This window comes from Cyclopterus lumpus, chromosome 14 (assembly GCF_009769545.1).
Source record: "Cyclopterus lumpus isolate fCycLum1 chromosome 14, fCycLum1.pri, whole genome shotgun sequence".
Lineage (NCBI taxonomy): Eukaryota > Metazoa > Chordata > Actinopteri > Perciformes > Cyclopteridae > Cyclopterus > Cyclopterus lumpus.
Genome location: NC_046979.1, coordinates 7,414,317 through 7,438,928, shown reverse-complemented (window position 1 = coordinate 7,438,928; position 24,612 = coordinate 7,414,317). Strand labels below are relative to the sequence as shown.

The 24,612-nt window shown below is 41.2% G+C and overlaps 1 protein-coding gene across 1 annotated transcript in view; it reads left to right on the top strand.

The window, feature by feature from the left end:
• stk32a (serine/threonine kinase 32A) overlaps window positions 1–24,612 on the top strand; it is a 65,063-nt gene that overhangs the window by 11,059 nt on the left and 29,392 nt on the right. Inside the window, exons 6-8 of the mRNA XM_034551008.1 lie at window positions 2,553–2,608; window positions 4,016–4,167; window positions 18,045–18,218. Coding sequence (XP_034406899.1) covers window positions 2,553–2,608; window positions 4,016–4,167; window positions 18,045–18,218 — 382 coding nt within the window. The remainder of the gene's footprint in view (window positions 1–2,552; window positions 2,609–4,015; window positions 4,168–18,044; window positions 18,219–24,612) is intronic.

Below are 24,612 nucleotides of genomic sequence, written 5' to 3'. Positions count from 1 at the left end.
TACTAAAACTAAATTTCTCCCCCAAAATAATCAGAATGTATTATTATTTATTACATTTATCAGAATAAATGTACAGACTGCTTTCCTTGCTGGAGTCAGTGCAGAGGCATATTTTGTCCTTCAATCCATATTATTATGATTTATAGAAAGGCGCTTGCATGAAGGTGAACTCTGTCAAGACATGTTTATCTCCTCTGAGAATGATATGTGCACCACATTGGCTCCCTAATGGGCGACAGACATTTTCCACCCAGTGCAACCAGGACACTCTGGTTAATGGACAGACCCCATTTACTGCTGATCATGCTTTATTCACATCACAGTGGCACATGGACCCATGGGTTCTGTTTCCGTTGTCAGAGCAACAGCGTGAGCGCTGATGTTCCCACGTTGGTGGGTCCGTAAGTGGCTTTTGTGTGTGGGGGTGGGGCTGACTGTGAAAACGTCACAGAAACACTTAAACGACAGGGAAATGGCCAAAACTAAACTCTGTGTAGTTCCCATCTGCTTTCTGCAGTCACCTACTGTATACTGCTGACACGACTTTACCAAACTCAGGATTTATTTGCCCCTCATTTACATATTTTTCAGTTTCTGTACAAATAAATGACTCTGAAGTGACTTGAAGGTCGTCAATCACAACCCTTTTTTTATGATTGGGAAGTTCACATGACACATTCCCCAATACTCACTTCAGTGCCCAGCTGTTATGAGTTATTACTTTAAAAGCATTTCTTTAAGATGGATGTCTTGAATGATCGTGCTTCGGGGCTGAGTGCAACAGGCAGGGTAGCAAAGTTGGAAAGTATTGAGAAACTGTCAGGAAGAAAAATAAAGAAAAACCCAAGCCTCATACTTAAAAATAAGTGGTCGCGAGCAGGGTCAGAGGAAGCAGAAAGTTGTCTCCTTGACTTTATTGCTACAGTAACCTCAACTAGGCTCCTTCTATAATCTTCCAAAAGAAAAAAGCCTTTCTGGTCCACATGCAGCTGGCATTTTGAGGTTCATACACTCGGCAGACCGTTTCCGACTCAAGCTCAAATTAAAAGTCTCATGTCTGAGCAGACGGGACATTTACTAATGTTCGCGAGGGCCCGTGTGGACGTCTCTGCCGAGGTTCACACAGAGAACACGATGTCCAAAACCCCCCTGTGAGTCCGCTTGAAAGCATACAAGAGCGTTTAATGTTGACCGAGAGCAAAAACCTCAATTCTAATTTTGTTGGTGTTGCGCGGACTTACTCTGAGACAGAGACTACTTTTTGAAGGACAGAGAGAGGCGGGCATAACCTTGGAGTACAGTTGGACGCGAGGATCAAAGCGTGATTACTTCAAACTAAGCCAAACCAAGATAAGCATGTGTCAGTCAAATTCAAATTGACTAGTTCTTCACTCAGATCGTTTCCCCAATTAGTTTAAGCCGTGGAAAGGCTGCCAATGTGTCAATCCCACTCAGATTTCAATCATTACACGCTCAGTTACTCATGTGTCCATCATTTATTACAGCACATTTAACTATTCAGAGTGCTGCTGGTAAAATATGACATTCCCCATCTCTCTCTCTCGCTCTCTCTTTCTCTGGGATCACAGAGCTCTGCCCTCTCAGCCACGACCACAGCTGTCTCTCAGAAAAACCCATCAGAGGAGAATCTCCGATTAGCTATGTGTGTGTGTGTGTGTGTGTGTGTGTGTGTGTGATTGTGTGATTGTGCGTTATGCAGTGGGCCTCATATGGTCATTTTCAGAGTTGGTTGTGCAAACACACCAACACAGATAGCGCGAGAGGAGGAAGTGCCAGTGATACGTGACTAACAGAGCATAACATTAACTGTCACACCCAATAGATCTAGTGACTGCAGGCTGTGTGTGTGTGTGTGTGTGTTTGTGTGTGTCTGTGTGAAGCAGGTAATGTTTATGTCCGTTAAATATGTGTGTATATTTTTGTAAATGCATTGTGAAAAAATTAGTGCTTATCTCTGTGTGTGTGTGTGTGTGTGTGTGTGTGTGTGTGTGTGTGGTCAGATAAGTGGGAGCCAGCTGTTCCATCCTCAGGGAAACAACAGGGAGGGAAAACCTTATGTCCTGGTTGTCATGGTAGCAAGGAACAAACAGCCCCATTCGGTTCCAATTGGCGATACTTGTTGCTGATAGACGTAGGGGAGTGAGATAGAGAGTTAAGCGCTGGTTTAGATTGTGTGTGTCTGTGAGCATGTTCAATAAGTGTGCACGGGGGGAGAGAATGGTACAAAGACTGAGAGGATATCGAAACTGCAAAAAAAAAAACAGAACTTAAAATCGTTCTTTTGTTCATGCAACGATCATAAAAGACTTCTTTGTGCCGGAGCTTATTTTTATTCTCTGCTATAATGTCAGTGACCTGCGGTTGCCCTGGATACCTCCATTGGCTTCAGTTTGACAACCTCACAGTAAACCTACTGTAACTACTGACACTTAACATTCATCTCGTTCTTATTATAGAAATAGAATGATCTAGTTATTGTTTTTGGTATTCAACAAAAATTAACAGAGATTTTCTACTCTTCTCTCTCGCAGTGAATTTCGACCACTTCCAGATCCTGAGGGCAATAGGAAAAGGAAGCTTCGGAAAAGTAAGTCTGTGGTTGCAAAAGTGTACACCGATGTTACTCAGAAGTTGGAATCAACTTCATGACACCTATATTAATCAATATTAAAAAAAAGGAAACTGGCTCAGATTGCTCTGCAAAACATATAGTGAATTACAAACATCAGTTATTCAATGCTGCACATTAGACGCAACACGTTACACACAATATACCATGTCCCCTCTCTGTCAGTACAATATTGTCGTCGTTTGTTTTTCTCGAGATAAACCAACCGCTCTAGTGAAACGCTCACCAGCACATGTGAGCACATATAGCGACGCACACGCGCACCACGCACATGTTGTATACACTGATCCCAGACCCTCGAGGCATCTACACTCCAACGACAGATAAGCAGTCTAATCACAGTAGCTTGGCAAGCTGTTCAACGGCAGGGGAGGAGTGATGCGATCCGGGTTTGGCTGATTAACCGTGCCAGCTGGTCCACAGATCACTTTCTTAGATAGCAGTAATCACTGGCTTATTGACGCTTGTAACTACAACAAAAAAATATGGAATATTACACCTCGGCATCTGAATAGTGGCCGTTCTCGGAGACATTGTCAGAAGGGGGTAGTCTCGTGCAGTTTGATTTATACGTATATAAAGACGTATATTTGATTTATTTGTATACGTGTAATGACAGCTGTCCATGCTGTTATATTATATAGAGTCCTGCCATCTATTCAAACTGATAGATAAACACACTGAGTGCTGTTTGAACACCATTTTTATGCATTTTTTAAATATACCTCACCCGGCAATTCTAATGAATGCCAACATGACGTTTCCCATCTCTAAGATGGAAACGATGCGGGTGTGAAAAGTTGAACGTTTTAAGAGAGGATTACATTACTGATCACAGAGATTAAAGAAATAATGTCCTTCCAGCCTTGTCGGATGGTTATTGCAATAAAGCACTTCATGCGTCACGAGCGATAACGCTTGAGTCAAACGTGGAGGACTGATGGATAACACGCTACAGTATTACAACAGTTTGTAAAAATATATATTGTCTATCAAACAGAATGACAGCATTTGATCAGTTCTTACTCTTTAAAATCTGTTGAAGCATCTTTAAAAGTATGCTAATTAGCAACTGTTTTTCTATGTGTCGTGCAACATAACTTACCAATCAGGTCCGGACAAAACAGGAAGGAATGATGCACGTCTTTCCTTTTTGATTATATAGTTTTGCATGTGTGTTATCAGTAAGGACGATATAATCTGTTGAAAGTTTGCAGAAAGCTAATTATGAGTCACTCTCAACAGCCTTGAAAGTACTGAAGCATAAGCTCGAGACGTACAAGCAGAACAACAATTAAGTATTCAGAGCATTTTGACCACTGCGGTGGTGAAAGGGAATCTACCGTTATGTAATCTTATCATCAGGTCTGCATTGTGCAGAAGAAGGACACGAAGAAGATGTACGCCATGAAGTACATGAACAAGCTGAAGTGCGTGGAGCGGAACGAAGTGAGGAATGTCTTGAAAGAGCTGCAGATAATGCAGAACCTTGAGCATCCGTTCCTGGTCAACTTCTGGTAAGCCGATGTGCCGCATAAGTGTCTGAATGTGTGGCTCCACAGTTTATGTTTGTGTACTTAGGTCTACGGGGTTTTCTGTGAAAGGCAAAAACAACCTGGATCCCCTCTTTTAAAGTGTTTGGGTCAGTGGCGGCTGACCAATAGAGGGCCACGGGGCCTGGCCCCACCCACCTTGAGCCACAAAAAAAAGAAAAAATAATATTAATTATATTTATAAATTATACAAATTGTCAATATTTGTGTTTTGGAGATATGGAATATACCCAGTAATATTTGTAAAATAGGATATCTGCGAAAAATATATGCTTTTCCTGCACTTCCTCTCCGCCTGTCTGCATGTCCCAGCTGCACTGGGGCCGAAAAGAGACGGGTCTACGTAGCAGTTTAGAGTATTACTGTTAGGGTTGTGTGGTGTGGAGGACCCAAACGTACGCTCACGCAGCAGACTTTAAGATTCAGGATCTTTATTTCCCTAATGGATCGGGAAGGAAAAAACTGCAAAGAATAAAACAAACAAAACAATGATCAGAGTTGACCAGCTGATCAGGAGCGAGTCTTCCCTCGCTGGAGTCGGGAGGGCAACTCAACCGAGCTCAAGTCCTTGCTACCCACGGGATCGGTAGAGACCTGGTGATTCCCAACATGCAGTAGGAACCAGACTGGTGACCGGAATGATCTGACAACCCGCCAGGGAATGCCATGGTCCTTAAAACAGCTGGCGGCACTTAGGGCAACGAGCCCCAGCTGAGCCAAAGGAGAGGGGCGTGGTAGTGGGCGGAAACCGGAGGTGGAGACTGAAGACTGACAAAAGCAAAACATTAAGCACACAACAACAAACCGGACAGGAGGGGAACAAAGAGGGGAGCCAACACTAACAACAGACAGGGATCCCAACAATTACTGATTAAACATATAAATGAGTGATATACAATTTAGCCTATCAGCGTCCTAAAATAGATTTGTTTTTAACGACATGACGGCGAGCGCGAGCGCATCTCTTCCAAGAAGACCCGACACGGTAAAATCAACGGGGACAGATCCAGCATGGACAGTTCCCGGAGAAAGGGACATGAAGCACTTGTTGGAAGAATTAAGAAAACATGAGAACACCAGGACACACATGGATAACTCCGTCAAGCGGCCATATTGGGCAAAGTGAACGTCACTACCAGCTGGACAATGGACACAGGATTATGGTGAAGAAACACAATGAGGAGGTGGATACAAACAGGCACACTTTAACCCTAACAAGGTTAGGGGCATCCTAGTATATAAACATGTTCTATTATATTTTATATACATATATATATATATATATATATATATATATATATATATATATATATATATATGTGATTTATACGATATTTATATTTTATTATAATATATGTATGATATGTATATTGTATATTTACATTGATGGTATTTATATATTTCTATGAATAAGATGTTCTTATAATAGTGTTAGTATTGGAATAAATATTAGTCGAAAGTAGAAATGCGTTTTCTTTGCATTGAATCATACTGGGATGTTTGCTGAAATTGATTGGATGGCATATCAACAAAAATTCCACCAGCCGCCACTGGTTTGGGTACTTACTTTAGCTATTCCTTGAATTCAAACTGACTTCAGACTCTTAAATGTAGCACTCAGTGGCTTTTGATGGAATCCTCCATTCCTTAATATGTATACAAAAAGCTGCTGCGTCAAAATTTGAAGGACACTATGAATGATTTCCACTTGCGAACAAAAGGTGTGCGCTTAACGCTATGATTACCAGCAGCCTTCTGCAGTGTGCGCTCAGTGTCACCCATTTAGATTTTTATGGTGATTGTATCCTGTCCATTAAATCGATGAAAGCACAGACCCCCAGGGAGCCCGTCGGCCATTAAAGACAGCTCTGGATTGTGTTTGCGGACGCATTGGGAAAAGGTGTCGCCTGCTGAAGAAGAACACTTTTAAGTCTCCGTCCGCTTCATCTCACCCCTTGAAGTCGCTAAAAGGAAAATGTAGTTTGCTCACTGATCCAAATTCAACTTTTATGGGCTCAACTCTCCTCACCAGGCCACTTCTCATTTGCCTCACCACATTTGGGGGTCGAGGAAGTCTTTGCCTCGACACTGTATATCGCAAATCAAAACTGCGAGTGCTAATCCAAGATGACTCATCAGGTACTTTCAGCAACTCATTCATCATTATTTGAAAACCCGAGCTTATTGAGCAGCAGGAGTCGTGCTTTTGAGATGCCTGATAAGTATGGCTTGTTAAGTCTCCGTCTGAAAGGCGTCATTAATTCTTGATAAGCACTCCAACTCTGCAACTCGTTTGAGAAGAAGCCACCCTGGTTTTCTTTCTGTTCGGCAGAAAGGCAGCGAGGAGGGAATGTCTGTGCAAGGATGAGGAATAACTGGCATGTGGTCCAGTTCTTTAAAATGTAATGTTTATTGATGTTTTAGTATTATTTATCATTTCTCAGTTTTGATTTGCAGGTTTGCTTCTTGCTCTTTTGGTAATAGGCAGCTCTGGATATGTGAACAATTAAATGTGATACTAAAAGAGTGACTTGTGGCACCAATGGTCTCCAAGTAGCTTTTCTCAATCTTTTGTCCACTGTCCCACTTCTCTAGCATCTCTTTCCCGACTTCCCCGTTCTCCCACTTTCAATTCCATATCTTTTTGAAACTCCACTACTCTGGCAAAAATCTGTAGCCGTCTTTTAATTACAAATTTGAGGGGAACAAAACAAAATCCTTCCACTGTGGGGATGAATGAGAAGAGACTAAAAGCACTGTCAAAAGAGGAGAGGGACGGAAAGGAAAGGAAAGCAAGGTGCAGGAAAAGGGAGAAACGCCACAGAACAGAGAGAGAGAGAGAGAGGGAGAGAGGAGGCGGAGAGGGAAAACAACAGAGGATAGAGAGATGTATAGTGTACAGACTCATCAGACAAACAATGCCAGTGCTTGCTTTCTTGCCTGATTGCATGCTGTGTTGGACAAAATAAAAAACTGTTGGAAGTTAATACATTTGGCAGCGTAAATCCCCCTGGGTGGGGGTGATTTCCTCCAGAGATGTGCTTGGGTCAGCGCTATGCCCACTCTCTCTCTCTCTCTCTCTCTCTCTCTCTCTCTCTCTCTCTCTCGCTGTGTTGAGTTGGCGTAAGTTATGATTGTCCTGAGGTAAGCGCTCAAGGTCAGAGACGGGGGTGGGGGTGGGGGGGGGGAATAACAGATTACCGCAGGCACATGAACCGCACTGAGACGGCTCCAGGAAAAAAAAACCTGTCTTTGTTTTTCCGTCCCCTGGCCCGTCCTCTCGCCGTCCTCTCCTCTGTCCTCTCCTCTCTCGCCTTCCACCTTCCTCTTCCTCCTCCGCTGCTATTTTCCTCCTTCCCCACCTGCTCGTCTTCCCTTTTCCTCTCCTCTCGCTGTCACTGCGCTCGCTCCTGCGTGACCTCACGCGGCTGCTGACTGTGTGCGGCCGAGCGGCGGTTGCACCTGGAAGTCAGGAGCAAAACAGACATATTATGAACTTCTAAACAAGTCATTTGTTTCCCTCCTGCATGCAAACTATTAAGCAGGATATGGAACACTGATGTCGAAGAATCTTCCAGCGTGTGGTACGGTCAGTGTATTGATGTGCCAGCACTGGCAGGGCAGCCTGTTTTGCCTGTGCTGCACTAAGTCCCACTGTGTAAGCGGAGCCCTTACTGGCACCGCAATGCCAGATATATGCTCGCACTACATCAGAGACAGACACAGAGAGGGAGAGGTGGCAGCCAGCATCAGACGCCGCTGTCTTCAGCTTTAGGTCGTTGCTGCCTCTTTGACCGGGGGATACTGCAGTCCATTTGTTTGCCGGTGAAGGAAGTGCCACAGAGGAAGAACTTCTTGCAGCTACCCGCTTCCTGTTCGGTGTGACGAACGTGTTAATAGCAGGCTGTGTGACGTGTGCGTGCCGCGAGAGTAGAACGTGTTGTCTCCGAGCAGAAGGCAAACAGGACGGAGAGCAGTATGGCTGGAAATAAATGGTCCTTCGCTAAGTTGCCGACATGTTGAAACGGCATCTGGTGAAACCGGTCGGATCTTGAAGGAGCAACTACAGTTGTAAACATTGTCACAATGTTCACAAATAAATGATCTCGTTACTGCAGGAATTTGCTTGTTGAGCCGGATATATTACTCGACCACACGGCCAAACAGATGGGATGTATAGGAACTTGAAGACACCAACAAAAGATTGGCTGGGATTAAGTAAATGACAACTGTGGAAGGAAAATGTGTATTTAGAGGTGTTATAATGACCTAAGCCTTTAAATACTAAAGTACGCTTTATTTAATGGGTTATTTCGCACAGTAGAGTGAAACACTGTGAAAGTATAAAACATAGCAGTTGAATATCTGTCTCGGCATGAACTGTTTTAATGAAAAACATGTTGATTGAAGAGGGTCGAGCAGCCCTCAAACAAGGTCTCGGTGACCTGGCACAGGTCCCTAACTGACCATTAGACTAATAGGAACCAAAGTCAACAAGCCACAATGGTCCGAGGGGGGAGGGGGAGGGGGGGGAGGGGAGGGGGATGTTGTGACATAACTCTGTCCTTGAGAAGACCCACCTGGGTCTAGTTACCCTGACAAACGTGAGTGGTGGGCTTTGAAGGAAAGTGGGGGTAAAAGGGGCGGACCCGTGTCTCATATAGAACAATATATCAACGTGTGTGTTGTGTACTTTGTAGTTTAGTTGTTGTTAGTTTTTGTCGCACCATCTTGATGAACTGGAGACTCAACTCTTTTGATCGCACATGAAATCTCCAGTGAACTGAACATTGAACCAGCCTCTCTGTGGGGATTCGATTGCTGAAGTCCAGCAGTGAGTTCACGTGGAGACTCACACTTAGTCAGATAGGAAGAAGTAACTGAGTGCATCTAACTTCCAGTTTGTGGATCTTCTATGTAGAGCTTCAATATCTTATTTCTGCTCTCTTTCACAAACATGACCACAGAATAATAGTGATCTCTGACAACTTTTTCAAGTGTGCGGTTAAGAAGAACACAAATCATCCTTCATTGGCACTTCATTGCTGACATCTTGCACGTCTAACCTCTGTGATAAATACTGCCATGATGCAACATGCTATTGTTAAAAAAAAAGAAAGAAAAAGAAACCTTTGTGTAACCGTCAAAAGAAAAGAAGAAAAAAGTAGGTACATTAACACATTGTAGCGTAAAAGCTTCACTTGCTCTAGGGAGTCCCTCTTTTTCACTCAGTTGTTATGTAATCTTAATGCATTTTATTTCTATGCACAGCGAGACATCTTTCAGTGTTATTCCCCATTCATGTGCATTTCTTCCAAAGAAGTGACATAATGTCTCACAAAGGCAACAATTTCTTTAAAAAACCAAGAGGGGAAATTCCTTCAAGCGTACATAGAAGCTCTCAGACACCATGAAAAGCTGTATAGCGCGGCCACTATAGGGTGCATTTTAAATGAATGCCGTAAATTAAGAAAAGCTTAATCCAGACTCTATTATTACAAGTAAGCAATTGTAAGATCTGCTTGTACCAACTGTATTCTAATGTATTTATAAAATATGCACATCACACGACTTTTACTTTTAGCCTAACACTGGAAAGCAGCACGTCAGCATGTCAAGTATCACCTGATGTCAAGGTGACCTGGTATCATGGAAGATCATAAACAGGAGTGGTGAGAATAAACAAACATCCAGATTAAGTACTGTTTCTATGCCTAAATGTTACCTTATTTGAAGTATACACATATATATATATATATATATATATATATATATATATATATATATATATATATATATATATATATATAAAGTAAAATCAAAAAGTAAATACTTTAAAAGATGTTCACTTGGTAACTATAACTGGAGTTATATGTTATATGTGAGGTCATTCTTTTCCCGTGCTTTCCGTTAGGGATGTGTGGATGCAAGATAGTGTGTGTGTGTGTGTGTGTGTGTGTGTGTGTGTGTGTGTGTGTGTGTGTGTGTTCTCTCGCATTAGACACAGACTGATGGGAGCTGTCAGTCAAAGGAGGTGTTGGGAGATGGGGCGGGAGGAAGGTCGAAGGGCTGTCGGCATCGATCCAACATTTCAGTCGGAGCGGTTGGCTGGCTGTGTCTGTGTTCAGCAAGGGGCTTTGGTCAGAACGTGTGTGTGGAAATGTGTGTGCTCGTATATATATTTATATATATATATATATATATATATATATATATATATATATATATATACATAGTATTAGATGAATCACGCTAATTGCAATAGCTTCTGTTGAACAACATAGTCTTGATTAGTCATTTTATTACTGAGATTTACTGATGTGGTTTTTCTGCTGTCGGCATTTAATCAATGTAAGTAACACAAAAAAAAATTTACAGTTTGGATTGAGCAGGTTAAGTCATTTTACTTAATAAAACAGTATCCAGTTTATGGACAATAGAAAATAAATAAAAAGTGATATAGTTATATTAAACTTGACAGAGGAAACGCTGCTGTTCCTGCGTACAGTGTTTCTTCGCAATCTGCCACATTGTAAAATGTTCAAATTCGAGAGAATGAAATCAATATTTCCCTCCAATAATTATGTATTATGTCATCCAACAGCAACCTATACGCTATAAATCCAAATGTTAATCTTTATCATCCGTGCAGCTATAACTCCAATCCGCTCATTTCTAGTGCACAAGCACTGAAAAAGTGAGTTTTTTGTACTTGTCCCTTTTAAGCAGTACAATATTGTTAAATGTTTTTTAGATAAGGTGTACATTTAGGAATATTGCCAATAGTGCCATTTCTTTTAAATAAGCTAAATGTATGAGTCTCTGTCACTGTCTTTCTTGATGTAAGAACCATAATCTATAATGTGCTGAAGAAACTGAATTTATTACAATTCATTACATTTGTACAACTTTAATTTGCAGCAGTTTTAGTATTATTTGAATTAATCGTGTGGCCTTACATGTCACAATTGTGACCTTTTGAGAGAGGAGTAATTTTTGTGAGGACACGGTACCAATAGCTTCTGAGCCCTTGTGGTTTCTGGAGACTTCCATTACTCAAGTGGCCTGGGGTGCCCCTGCCTCTAAAAGCTCCACGCAGGATGCTCTCCCTTCAGACCGACTGCCTGGAGGCCTCCAGCAGGTCACATTGAAAAGCGCGTGTGGGCGGAGCAGATACGCACAGGGGAAGACAGACAGCTTCGGAGGGAGAGGTGGAGGGACATAGTGGGACAACTGGAGGACAAGAGTGAACAAGCCAGGGAGATAGGGAGACAAGGCTCATACAAGTGCTAATCTGCAGTCTGACCGCCGTTCTTTACTCTCCACCCAAAATGCTGGTCGAGGCACCAGCTGCTAATGAGACTTGAGACGGTTTGTCTTCGCCCATTGCAGCTGCAAAATACAAATGGAGACCGTCAACAATGTGCTGTCGTCTCACTGGTTGGTAGATTATTACGCATTTCATACTTGCGTATCTGTTTTTATTGCTTTATTTCTATAACCTTTTATTCTTTTGCTTGTTATTATGTTGTTGATATTAGTCATTTGATATAACAATGGGAATGGGCTGGGTTTGGCTTTATGGTGTTTTATCCTTTTGACAAAATGGAAGTCACTGAGATGACGCCTCCTGGTGAGGCTGTACACACATTATTGAAAAATGTTCAATTCAATTTCAACACCACCAGCAGCAGCAGTAACTTCAGTTATCTGTGTGTCTACACAAGATGCATTCAGGCACAGTATTGAGTGTTGGTAAATGCACAGTTTCAACATGAAACGGGCTCTTTTAAATCACATTAGTCACACGGAGCACATATATGTTGTCATATTAATGGTAACTGGGCTAACTTCTGTGAACCGGCGCCTACCTGTGACAAACAACTTAATCAAAACTATATCTAATTAATTTAGCAGTGGCAGCAGGCCGGTGGAGACATCATTCATATTCAAATACCTTCTAAATACAAGAGAAAGAGAGAGAGAACTTGTTTCCAGAAGAAATGGGGCTTTTATTGTCATAGGAGACCAATTTACTCTCTACTTAAGAGTGGAGATATTGCTGAATTGCATAGAATAGCAAGCTGAATTAGCACCGGGTCAGTCAGTCCCAGAAGGATGATGTTGATTTGCTGCTGTAATATCTAATATGCAATATGTACAAAGCACAAGAAAGGATTTAATAAGTGCAATAATGTCCACTTCTGCAGATAGCCAAGTGCTGAAGAAGCAACGCAAATTACTTGGAGTTATTGACTTTGTGTATATATTTACAGGGTCCAAATTGTGTGTACTTGGGAAAATGTCTGCTTGCATGCGTGTAGACCTCCTGTATGTCTGTGACTATGTACATTACAGGTATTTTTTAAGACTTGTGAAACAATGTTTAATTTAAAAAAGTTGCTCACTCAAACAACAGGTGGTTGGGTGGCGATTTGAGTTTACCTCGGTCAACGTAACAGTTCGTATGATATATTAGAAACATTCACTATTTTTTTTCGTGCCTTTTCCTACAAAAGCCATGCAGCACGTGGCAATTTTCCGCTCGTTACATGCATGCAGTCCCATTCAAATAAACTTCCGTCTTCACAGGAAACAACTTTGTTAGGTTTAGGGAACAAAAATACTTTGTTAGGTTAAGGAAAAGATCATTGTTTGGGTTAAAATACCTTACTGAAGAACTAAACCAACGTCGACTGCTTGATTCCCCGGCAATGACAGCTGAGCCACCTTTTTTTTTTACCACCTTGGCTTTCTGATGGGAAGACACGGAAGCCTCAGCCAAGCGTGAGAGATGGTTTTGTACTCGATTACACGGAGGACTTAAGTGTGCTATTGATCAATTTGATTGACTAGCAGTGCCTCCTTGGTCCTCCTTGACCCGACCAATCGCCCAGTAAGTATGACAAGGTCATATCATACATTGCATTTTCTGATTAAAAGCTATTTTGACTTTTTCTGTCAGGGAAAATTCCAGTTGATGAAAAGCTGTTGCATTTAATTTTTGAAGCGAACATTGGTCATTGCACAGCAACAAGGAGCATTTGTTGCAAGATAAAATGATCAAAAAGGAGTTTGTTTTCACCTCAAAAATACAGTTCTCGAGACAGAAAGATTAGTTTTCAATACAATAAATTGAAAGAAATTAAATGTAAAGATTAGGGAGGATTTTTTTCTTCTAAATTTAAGCACATAATAAAATTGTAAGGTAATACATATTGACAGGTATATACAGTTAATACTTATTGACAAAATAACTTATTGACTTAAAATAAGTAATTCATGATAAAAGTGGAAGAAGATTAAGATGAGTTGAAGATTTAAGTCTAGAAAGGTTCGCTGAACTTACAGAAATTGTCTCATGGAATTATTTACTATATATAAATAAACTTTTCTTGGAAGAAGCTACTGTTTTTCTATCAAGATATGAAGCCAAATCCAGGCAAAAGATTTGAAACTGTAAAAAAACATATATTAAAAACTGAACTGAATCAAAATTATATATAACCCCAAAAACTGTTCATACACTTATTTGTATTTCTAATACATACAACAAAAAATCTTTTTTTCAAATGATCAAAACTAATGGCCAGGATTTGGCTCCATAGAAACAGAGCAGTAAAGTCCTGAGTATCCCCTAAATACTTGTGGCAGCAGCTTCTTGGAGTCTTTACCACCTTAACTACTTCTGCTGGGTGAGAGGTATTTACACTCTGTGTGTGTGTGTGTGTGTGTGTGTGTGTGTGTGTGTGTGTGTGTGTGTGTGTGTGTGTGTGTGTGTGTGTGTGTGTGTGTGACAAAGAGACGCAGCCCTGGAAAGAGAGGGAGAATGAGAGGCAAAGGGAATTAATCAAATGATTAATAGAGAGAGTAAAATGGAGTCCATCCAGCAAACACCCACAGCTGTCTAGCTTTACTACTGAGAAGCTCATCTTGGTTTACAGTGTTGAGCCCGACTTGTTGTGTTATGCTTCAAATAAGCGTCATAAAATATTTCACATTTCAACATACAGCTTATTGTACATATTTACCGCATCTCACATTACTGCCCTAAAGTTTGTTCTTCTTCTTCCATACATGCTTTTCCCCCATGACAATATGTTCTATAATAGTCTCTCTAACAGGCAAGCATTTTACTGTCCAGTAAAAGATTTTTCCATCCTAAAATGAAAGCCTCAAAATAATAACAAGTGTCCTGGGCGTCTTAGAGAAATTCCAGCATTACACAGATGCAAAGAAGTATAAAGGCAATGCGTTGACCATCTATGAGCTCAGTCAGAGCTGTGTCGGCCCCAAGAACTACAAATACTGCATCAAAGTGAAGCATCGCTTTAATATTTAATGTGATGTTAATAAGACACCTGCTTGATCTGTGCCTCCTCTGTGTGCCAGACTCAAGTGTCACTTCATTTTCTGACACGCACTCTCTCCTTCAAACACATGCTTCAGTTATCTCCCCTTTACATCTAATGTCAACAACTGGAACTTTAGATCAAGTCTATTTTTATGATTGATAGGATTTTAACATTTTACATGGCTTTATGTGAGTTTTGCTCTCTGAAGCTCGATATGGATCTAGTCTAGATCAGAAAAGCCATGTTTTACCAAGCCATTCAGAGAGAGAGAGAGAGAGAGAGAGAGAGAAATAGAGAAATACAAATATGTGTATTTAAACATTTATGCATGTAAACAACCCAAAATTAGAAGTATGAACCTGAAAATGACTTTATTATGTCCCCTTTAAAATAACCGTGAATGCTTAAAAAAAGATGACTACCTATAAATACTAGATCTTCATGGGTTTTGTGTGCATTCCCCCATACGTGTACAATATCTGAGCACTACAGAATATATAACGCATTCTTATTTAACGATCTTTATAGCTTTGTACTGTAAATATACTCAAGACACCATTTAAATTCTTCCCATCATGCTCTTTCACATACACTTATAAACTTTGCCGAAAACTTTGGAGAACCTTGGTGTCCAAAGGCGTGGCTAAGTCATTTCTGCTTGTCTGAGTGATTGATAGCATTGCAGCTGGTCCCATCCATTCAGCTGTACTGTATTATACACTAAAAGTGTGTGTGTGTTTGTGTGTGTGTGTGGGGGGGCTGGCCTCTTCTCATTTATCTTTTTACACTGATAACGAATATTCATCCGTGGAGAACAATTTGTTGACTGTGCATCCGTGTGTTCAAGATGGTGTGTGGATTTTTGCCAGTTAATTTTATAACAAAACGTCATCATATTGAATGCATGTTTGAACTGAAACTGAGGCGTCTCTTCATGCGCCTCTTTTGTGACCAATGTGTGTGTGTGTGTGTGTATCTTCAGGACGAGTATCTACAGATAGTCTTTCCACACTTGGAGGCCATTGGCAATCAGACGGGAAGTGGTCTCAGCATTATCTGAGCCTTAGCAGACAGTTTTGAGTCAGCTCAATCAATCCCCATCCACCCTGTGCAGAAAAGCACCACCTCCAGTCTATTGGAGAAGGCCCCCGAGGAGGTTAGTTCACCAACGTGGCAAAAAACTACACCCGGTCATTGAACACTGAGTTTAAGCCAAGATGATGGTCCTTACAGAGAAGTGTCTACCGGAAGAAACCCCAGTGGACATCGGGGTGAAAAAACACAAACCTTTTAAAAGTGAAATTGTCGCCTATTCATTGCAACATTCAGGAACATGTTGAAGGACTCAAGGGGAGAGTGTGTGTGTGTGTGGAGGGGGGGGTGGGGGGGGGGGGGGGGGGGTGGGGGTAGTGTAGCATTATGCAGAAGATCTGAAGTTTCAGACGTAGAACACAGCAACTCTTTAGGCGAGTAAGGAAAATGTTGTCTGTCTTTTTTTTTTTTTTGCTGTTGCATGAATTAATTTATTTTGGGAGAGAAACTAATTAGCACACCGTTTAGAGAGTTGGAAAAAACCAAACAACTGTGGCCCCGGTGAGACACTCGGCATGTAAAAATCAATGATGATTTGTGCAACAGCTTCTCAAATGGCAATGCAGTGGGCCGCTTGCTGTGCACGACAGTACTTGATGGCTGGATGATAGGTGGGTGACAAGTAACATTACCACCCAGAACATCCCTCACACCGTCAAAGAGTGTGACTGGTTGAGGCATATGCAAGCAAATTCTACGTACAGTATACACTAAAACTAAGTTGTCTAAGCAGACCGTACAGTTTTCCATGCCAAATCTGTACACCACACACTGACATAAAGAATATGTAATGGCCCAAGTTTAATGAAACAGCAAGACACTCACCAGTCTGACGAAAAACATGTAAACCGTAAGCGGGGCAAGGAGCCATCTGAGTGGATGCAGAATAAATGAGCTATAAGATATTCATACCGCCAATGTTGATGGAATGGAAGAGGTACAAATCCTAAATAACACTGTGCACATCACTGGAAAACAAGCCAGGATAATCTGTTTGCTGATCACTAATGTATTCACAACAGAGATTATGTTTTTTTTTCTCTGTGTTAACTATTCCCATTTGATTTTTGCTGTAGAAAGCAAATGGCAACAAAAACAGGATGCAACGCTTATGATGATTGTGTCCTCAATGTGTTTTTAAGTACACAGATAATGTACTGTATTTTATTCTGTAAAAGTATCTTTAGTAATCAACGTGAAATATTTTAGTATACAGTTGTGTCGGTCTTTCCTTCACAATTTGCTACGGTGAAATCCATTTTGATTAAAAACGAATGTCAGGCACAGAATATTACGTCCAAAAACCTTACTTTAAAGATTCAAAGGTGTCTCAGCAGACCTGAACGCTGACGATAAAAAACATGAATCGTGAGGACTAACAAATTACTGGGAAGAGAACGAAGAGAGAAAATGAAAGGAAAGTCTTCTAATAGTCTACATCTTGTCAGATTTGTGTTTTTAAGATGTCGTAAATGTGTTCAAATAGGAACACTTTCTTACCCGTCTCTCCCATCTCCACTATCATAGCCACTTGTGTATCAGATATTAACATAGTGTTTCTTAGCCTTCTAGCCTTGAAGACAGGAGAATGAGCATTTCCCCCCGGCATGACTTAGCCAACATGTGGGTGCCCCCCTCCCCCCGTCATGAGTAACGTGTGATGAGTGTTTTTCTGCTGCTTGTCTTACCGTGTGAGTCATACAGAGCAGAGCAGCATCTACCCTACTCTAGAGACACCGGGTGGGTCCTGAGGCTGTATTGTCAGCGTACATGGGGTTGAAACACCGATGGGTAAAATTGGTGAACCGTTTATTCTTGTCAAACCTTTCGCAATCAGGTCGTACACGCGGTCTTATAAAGGTTGATTTGCCTGAGGAGCACAAGGCTCCCATGAATTCAATTTGCCCTTGACATCTTATGTTCTTGCTGATGGGTATAAGTGTTACATCTTCAACATTGCACTAATGCAAAGAGGCAGAAGACTTTCTTCCAGCATGTGTCCCCCATCCAAAAATAAAATGGGTTTTGTGTTATGATCATCTTTCGGGAACCCTTCTTTCTGTTTTATGTGTTTATGTGTTTTATGGTATTATGTGCTGCCTCTTAAAACTACCCCTTGATTTACCCTCTCTTCTCTTCTTCTGTACCTTCTGCATCTCCATATTGACCTTCGTTTTAAAAACCTCCCTCTCTGCTGCTCTGTTTTCTGTCACCAGTCATATTTTCACCTCCATTTTCTGACCCCCCCCCCCCCTGATAGCATGTCTCACTCTTCCTTCTAACCTCCCCGGAAAGCATCTACTCAACTTAAATCTTTTTGTTACAAATCTCCTTCACTCCACGTCTACTAGGCCTCGTCACTCTTCACTCCTGACCGCCTGCCTTCCTCTGCAGGTATTCCTTCCAGGATGAGGAGGACATGTTTATGGTGGTGGACTTGCTCCTGGGAGGAGACCTGCGCTATCACCTCCAGCAGAACGTCCACTTCTCTGAGAGCACCGTCAAGCTCTACGTCTGTGAACTGGCCCTGGCGCTGGGATACCTCCGTACAAAGCGCATCATACACAGGTGAGAAGTTGTTTCGTTAACATCCTTTTAATAATGCAGAGAACGGTTTATCTATGCAAACAACATGAGACCGGTTGCCCCATTATTTCTCCTCCTGCTACAATATGTTTACTCCTTCGGTCTCTTTCCCTTGTTTTTCACCACCGAGTTTAAGTATTGTCTACCTCGGTGTTCTTTTCTCCTTGCCTGTCCACTTCCATATTAGATTCTAATATGACTGCTCCACCACTGTGCAGAAAGGTCAAGCTGTCTTGGCATGGAGGTCACACCTGACACAGCAATTTACCCTGAGCTGCAGACTATGACCGTCATAAAATGCACCAGTTCTGTCCCCACTGCTGCGTCAAGGCCTAAATTAATTTGTAAAATGCAGGTTAAGTGCTTTTTAGGCAGAAATATCTGCTGTTATGGCAGAGCCACTGACTCACATGGCCAAGAAAGACATGGCGACAGCCCAATATTATTATTATAAGTTGGTGAAGTGACTCAAAGAGCTTGGCCAATGATGCTGCCAAAATGTGTCCCTCTTTCCCAGACTGGTATCCGTTAACACATATATACCCCTCATATAGGAACAATGCAGGTAAATTATACAAATAGAGCAGACCTGTTTCAAACTAAATATTTTCTGATTTACTATGCCAAATATACTTTGGAGGAAAGCATATTTGCTGCTGTTTTCCAATCCTGCAACTTTGTCATTGTTACATTGCATACAAGTCAAATGAAGGTCGTCAGCTTTGGGGGTTGAGCAAAGCTCAGGATTCTTACACCGGAGTCCAGGATAAGTGTCTAGCGTCCCATATGTGATTACGGTAATTTCCTCTATAGTGGATTTATTTTAGGTGGCCGTGATCCCCCGTAACCAACAATTGATCTACACTATAGATCAATGAATGTTGATGCATAGAAGTGAGCCTGTAGATTCTACAGGCTCACTTCTATGCATCAACATTCATGAGGTGCTTTGCAGTGACCATTTATGGGTAATTGTGGGAATGAACTAGGTGGTGTGCAGGCAATTCCGAGTTGATTAAGGATTTATATGAGAAATTGTGCGCTGGCGGGCATAGGCAAGGTTTCATAAATCAGGATATTATATTTGGCTTACGAATATTTCTTCAGTTGTACATAAGCAAACATTGAATATGGATTATCTGCAGAGTGTTATAATGATACTCCAGGAGTGTATACCATAGATAGAACAACCACATTAAATACAATTGTTTTCTTTTTTCAGAAGCTCAAAACTAAAATGTGCAAATATTATTAAAAAGTAGAATCTTGGGCGAAATTACAAAGACTTAAATGAGCAAGACTTGTGGAAGGACACTGACTCAAACTACTCCAGGCTTCCAAACAGGATAACTTGTTGCTTTGTAATGACTCTTACAGTACTGTAATGTATACATTTACAGCATGTGCGACCTGAGTAGCGCATTAGTTATTATTTGCTCCAATATCTGAGGCACTGCGAAGTGAGTATTCCAGGTAAATAGAGAAAGACATCACCTCCAATGATGACTAATAGGAAACTTACCTTCCACAAATTAGACCAATTAACACAAAGCAGACCACTTGCTCGTGTCCCTGCTTTTACTACAGAAAAAGGAACCAGAGAGAGAAAAGGGACAGATTATTTATGTGCGTATTCATTGAGTCCATTGAGGGATATGAATATTTAAATGATGTTTTCTATTTTAGTGCTGAAGAGGACAGACTTGATGTGCAGGTGTTGGGGGCGTTTGTTTAGACGGAATCAACATCTTTTCAATCTGCATTCATTAGCTTCAAATAGGAAGAGGGGCTGAAAGTAACTCTGAGCTCATCTCCGTGGAAATTGAATATATAATTTCCTCCCTCAGATGTGGACGTGTTGATTTTGGTGTGGCGAGTGAATGCACTTAAAGCCTGCAGAATGTGTTTGTGTGTATGTGTGCGCACCTGTGTACACGTGTGCAGGATGTACATGGTCTTCTTATGTTAGTCTTTGGTGATTTTGATAATAATCAGTAGTAATGACGATAACGTATAGATACGGTAATTATGTCATTGCAAGTTTGATCATGACTATGACTATAAATATGCTTGTTGTAATAGTAACAGTAACTTCAACTTCAATTTGAATACTCAGTTCTTAACTCAGTCTTGCACAGTACCTGTGCTCGTACATCGCTATACTATTATATTTATTTTACTCTTAATTCACGGACTAACTGAAACCTACCTTGTATATTGGTGAATTAGGCCCGTTGGTTCTAAAGGGTGTGTTAGTGTCAAGTGCAAATATGTTGTTTTATATTGTTAAAAACAAGCTTAAAATGAATGGAAGAGTCGTCAAAAGCAGACTGCAATTTGGAAGGCTTGAAGGAGAAGAAAGTATACATCACGGCATCGTCAGCATACAAACTAACATGGCAGCGCTCAGTTTGAAAAATATACCTATAATTTATGTGCAGAGTTAATAGCAGTGGGCTTAATGGGATACTCTTATTAAGTATTTGGGAAAACCACTGGAAAAAAGAGTTTATGAATCCCGCCTGGGTTCTAGGCAGTATCACTGTAATCTTTGACAAACAAATACGAATGATTTTATTAGTTTAAAAACTGATAATTTTAAATATGTGTTTGATGTTGGGCGACTGTGGGTCAGTGGTTAGTCGATGTGTTCTTGAGCAAGACACTTAACCCTGAATTGCTCCCCGTAGCTGTGTCCACGATATATAAGTAAGTAAGTCGCTTTGGATAAAAGCGTCAGCTAAATGAAATGTAATGTAATGTGTAGTCATGCACAGGTTATAGATCGAGGACGGAGTAACGATACTGGGATCCATAATACCATGAAAGCAGCAGTGACAACAACAGACATCTCTGTGTTTAATATTGGCAATTATTTTCAATAATGAGCTCTTGAACTGCATGCCACCGTATGACAAATTAACAATCTCAAGGGAGTGGGCACAGAGCAGCAACGACTTTAAAAACAGCAGATCACCTCCTCTTGATAGAGCCTGGATGGAAAATCAAGACAGCAGCATCATCGTGGGACATGCAGGAGCCGAGAGTGTGATGTCGAAGTTAAATTAATTACAATGTGTTGTACTTGTAATTGATTTTACTTGAAGCCTACAAAGTAGGGAGTATTTTAGAAGTTTTACACTACTCATCCTTAAATAAAATGTTATTACCAACCACTTGAAATGGTGTCCAAGACTAAGAAAACTCTTGCAATAACCAGTTATGCTTTCAATTCATGTTTTCATCACAATTAAATAAGAAATAAAGAAAACGTCACTTAAGGTGTAAAACGTAAGATATTCAACTACAAATTTATCCCATTGTTACAGTCCTTTTTCTTGTCTAAAAAATTATTCTGCACTGAGGAAACATATTTTGAACTGCGTATTTGGACTTTTGAGACACTATGCTCAGAATATGACCAACATCAGGCATGTCATCTGGTTTATCTTATTCATGTTAGTTAGTCTGTGTGTTTAACCCAAAGCTCTCTGAGGAGTTTGAATTATTGACAACCGAATGAGTCTTAATTAGATGACATCTTCAGAGACTTTATGAGTCTCTCCAAACAAGTGGAAAAATAAATGGCAAGTGTGTGACAGGGGAATGTGTGTGTGTGTGTGTGTGTGTGTGTGTGCGTCACCTCACCATAGCTTCTCTGACATCAACAACAATTATCTGAGGCTGAATCCTCAGGTGTATGTTGTTGCTTCCTGGATTCCTCATAATGGAAAGACTTTCATGTTGACAGCCAGCAGACGCTCTTAACAAGTCAATATTCCTCTCACTGTTTCAATTAGGGAACACACTGCCCATTAAAGTAGTTAAGGGACTAATCATTCCTATTAAACTGACAAAGATGGATATAGATCCTGCAGACAGACTACAGTTTACATTTATCTCACAGTGAAACATGTACACTTGTTTGAATAATATTTTAAAGGATAGGGCCACAATGTGTACAATGCCAGATGCGCTGTCTTGCTGCTGTAAATACAAACTAGAGTGCCGAATGTGTCGCCTAAAATCTGTGGCTGAAAACACTTCCCCAGCAAAAAAAACAAACACTATTTACTCCCGTGTGAGTAAAATTTGCACACAAAAAACCGACAGTGTCCAGATGAATCCACAAGGCACTTGGTAAGTATAAGACTTTGTGACACATTTTTTAAGATTTTCATCTTCAGCTGGAACAAATGGGCTTGGGGCTGATTGCCACTGGAGGTTGGGAAGACTAAGACAGTGTTGGTTTTGGTCGTTCCATGGAAACCGTCCAATCTATTTATTCAGTTTCCTGAAGCGTTTTGAGACCCAGCTGTTCCAGCAGCAAGCCTATTTCATCCAAGGAGGATTCTCTTTTGCAAGCTATGATCTCTTTTCCCCATCTTTTCTCTCTCTCTCTCTCTCACTCTCTCTCTCTCACACACACACACACACACACAGTACACCGTACTTTTCCATCATAATCTCTTTCATTATCACTCCGCATTTTTCCCCATCTTGTGTTGTTTTATCCACCGATTGACCTTATACCTTCTTTTCTTAGTCTCGGTTTTGCCTGATTGTTCTACTCTATTTCTCTCAGGTAGTGGCAAAGGATAACTTGCCTAAAATAATCTTAATTGCTCCTTTATCCCCTTCTCCTCTGGAGGCCTTTTGCCAAGCTGCCAAAGGGGAATATGGTCTTAATTCACCTATCTGGTTAATTGAAGGTGAAAGAATAACAAAACAGTCACAGTGGCGATTGCATGGAGGCAGACTAAGCCGTTACTCTTACGAATACTCAAAATGGCGAGCTACAGTCAAGTGAAGTATTCTTTATTCATGGGGTGTGTTCATGTTTTATTTCCCAGCAGAAGAAGAAAAATAAGAACAAAGAGGGAGGGTAGGGAGAAATCATGCTCTTGTATTTCATAAATGCAGATTAAGGTGCCAGCTGATGCTAGCTCTCAGATTTCTACCACAAAATGGTGAATTGAGCATTATTATTGTCGAGAAATCTCAGCAGATTGGCAGATGGGAGGAGGTTTTTTGCGCTGTGAACATAATATAATGTTTACTCGCTAGTCTGCTCCAAAGGGATCATTAGTTGCCTGCTTGTGTATCTAACTCACGTGTCTGCCCGCAGGTAAAAGAAGAGGAAAGATTTTAGCAGAGATTGTTGTATCGAGGTAGTCCCAATGGCAGACATGGAGACAGACAGGAGGAGTCACAGGCAGAGATACAAAGTCAAAGACGGTGACGAGAGCTGTTATGTTTTGTAACATTCCCTGAGTGAATTATTCATCATTGGTAATTGTGATGTTAGTTTCGGCTTCGGCTTTTTGCTGCCGACTGGCTGCATTCGGTGTCTGCTCCGCACTCTGTGCCTCTCAAAAATCAGCTCCTAAATTACACCGATGACTTGTCAACCCCGACTTCCGTCAACCAAAATGCACTCGGTATCTGTTGATGAATAAGGAATGAACATCTCTCAGCTCCGCCGTCGCTTCTGTCATTCAGACACACGCAATGTTTACCCACGAGAGTAAACTCACACGCATGTACACCTGTGCCGTTCTCACACTTGTCAGGGCTGCTTGTCTTTAACGGCGAGAAGAAAAAGGGTGAGCGGGAGTCGCCGCAGTTTGCTGGGTTGGAGTCGGTGGCCTCCGCGGGTCGAGTTGGGCTTTCAATTCCCCTTCAAAGGCAGCGGCTGTCTGACTCGCTCTTCGGTGTCTGGTGGGCGTGGGCATTTGCAAACTGAGGGATTTTGACACTGTGAGTTTCATTTGTGAGTTTATTTGCACTGCCTGCGTATTACTGTGTTTGTGTATGTGTTGCTTTATTTTGAGTGTGTGTGATGTAGCTGAGCCGTGGGCTTTCTGGGGCTTCCAGAGCTCCTCCTTTGTGACAGAGAGGAAGAGGCACAATCTCCAACAGCTCGCTGCTTTTATTCTAGAATGGAGAAGAGAGTTGCTAAAGCAGCGAAGCCATGAAAGAGCCTCTGATTAAACTGCCTGCAATCTATGCCCGGGAAACCAGTAACACCAATTTCACTGTCGCAGCTTATGGATAATATTTTAATAGTAGTTAAGGATTTTAATATGGCTAAAAATCATTTGTTCATTTGGCATTTGGCCCAAAGCCAGAAGCAGAAGAACGCCATACATCATGTAAGGAGGGCTGGGTATCAAATCTCAGTATTTCTGGAACAGTTGAAATGTGTCATAAAAAAACAATCGAGTAGAGCTAAAACGATTAGACAATGAATCGAATAGTGTTTACTTCTATTATCGACAACCATTTTTATAATCACTCGATGAAATGAGCAGAGAGCAGATGAAAACTGCTCTTGGTATAAAGGCTTCTCTAACAAATGAGTGTCTACAAACTT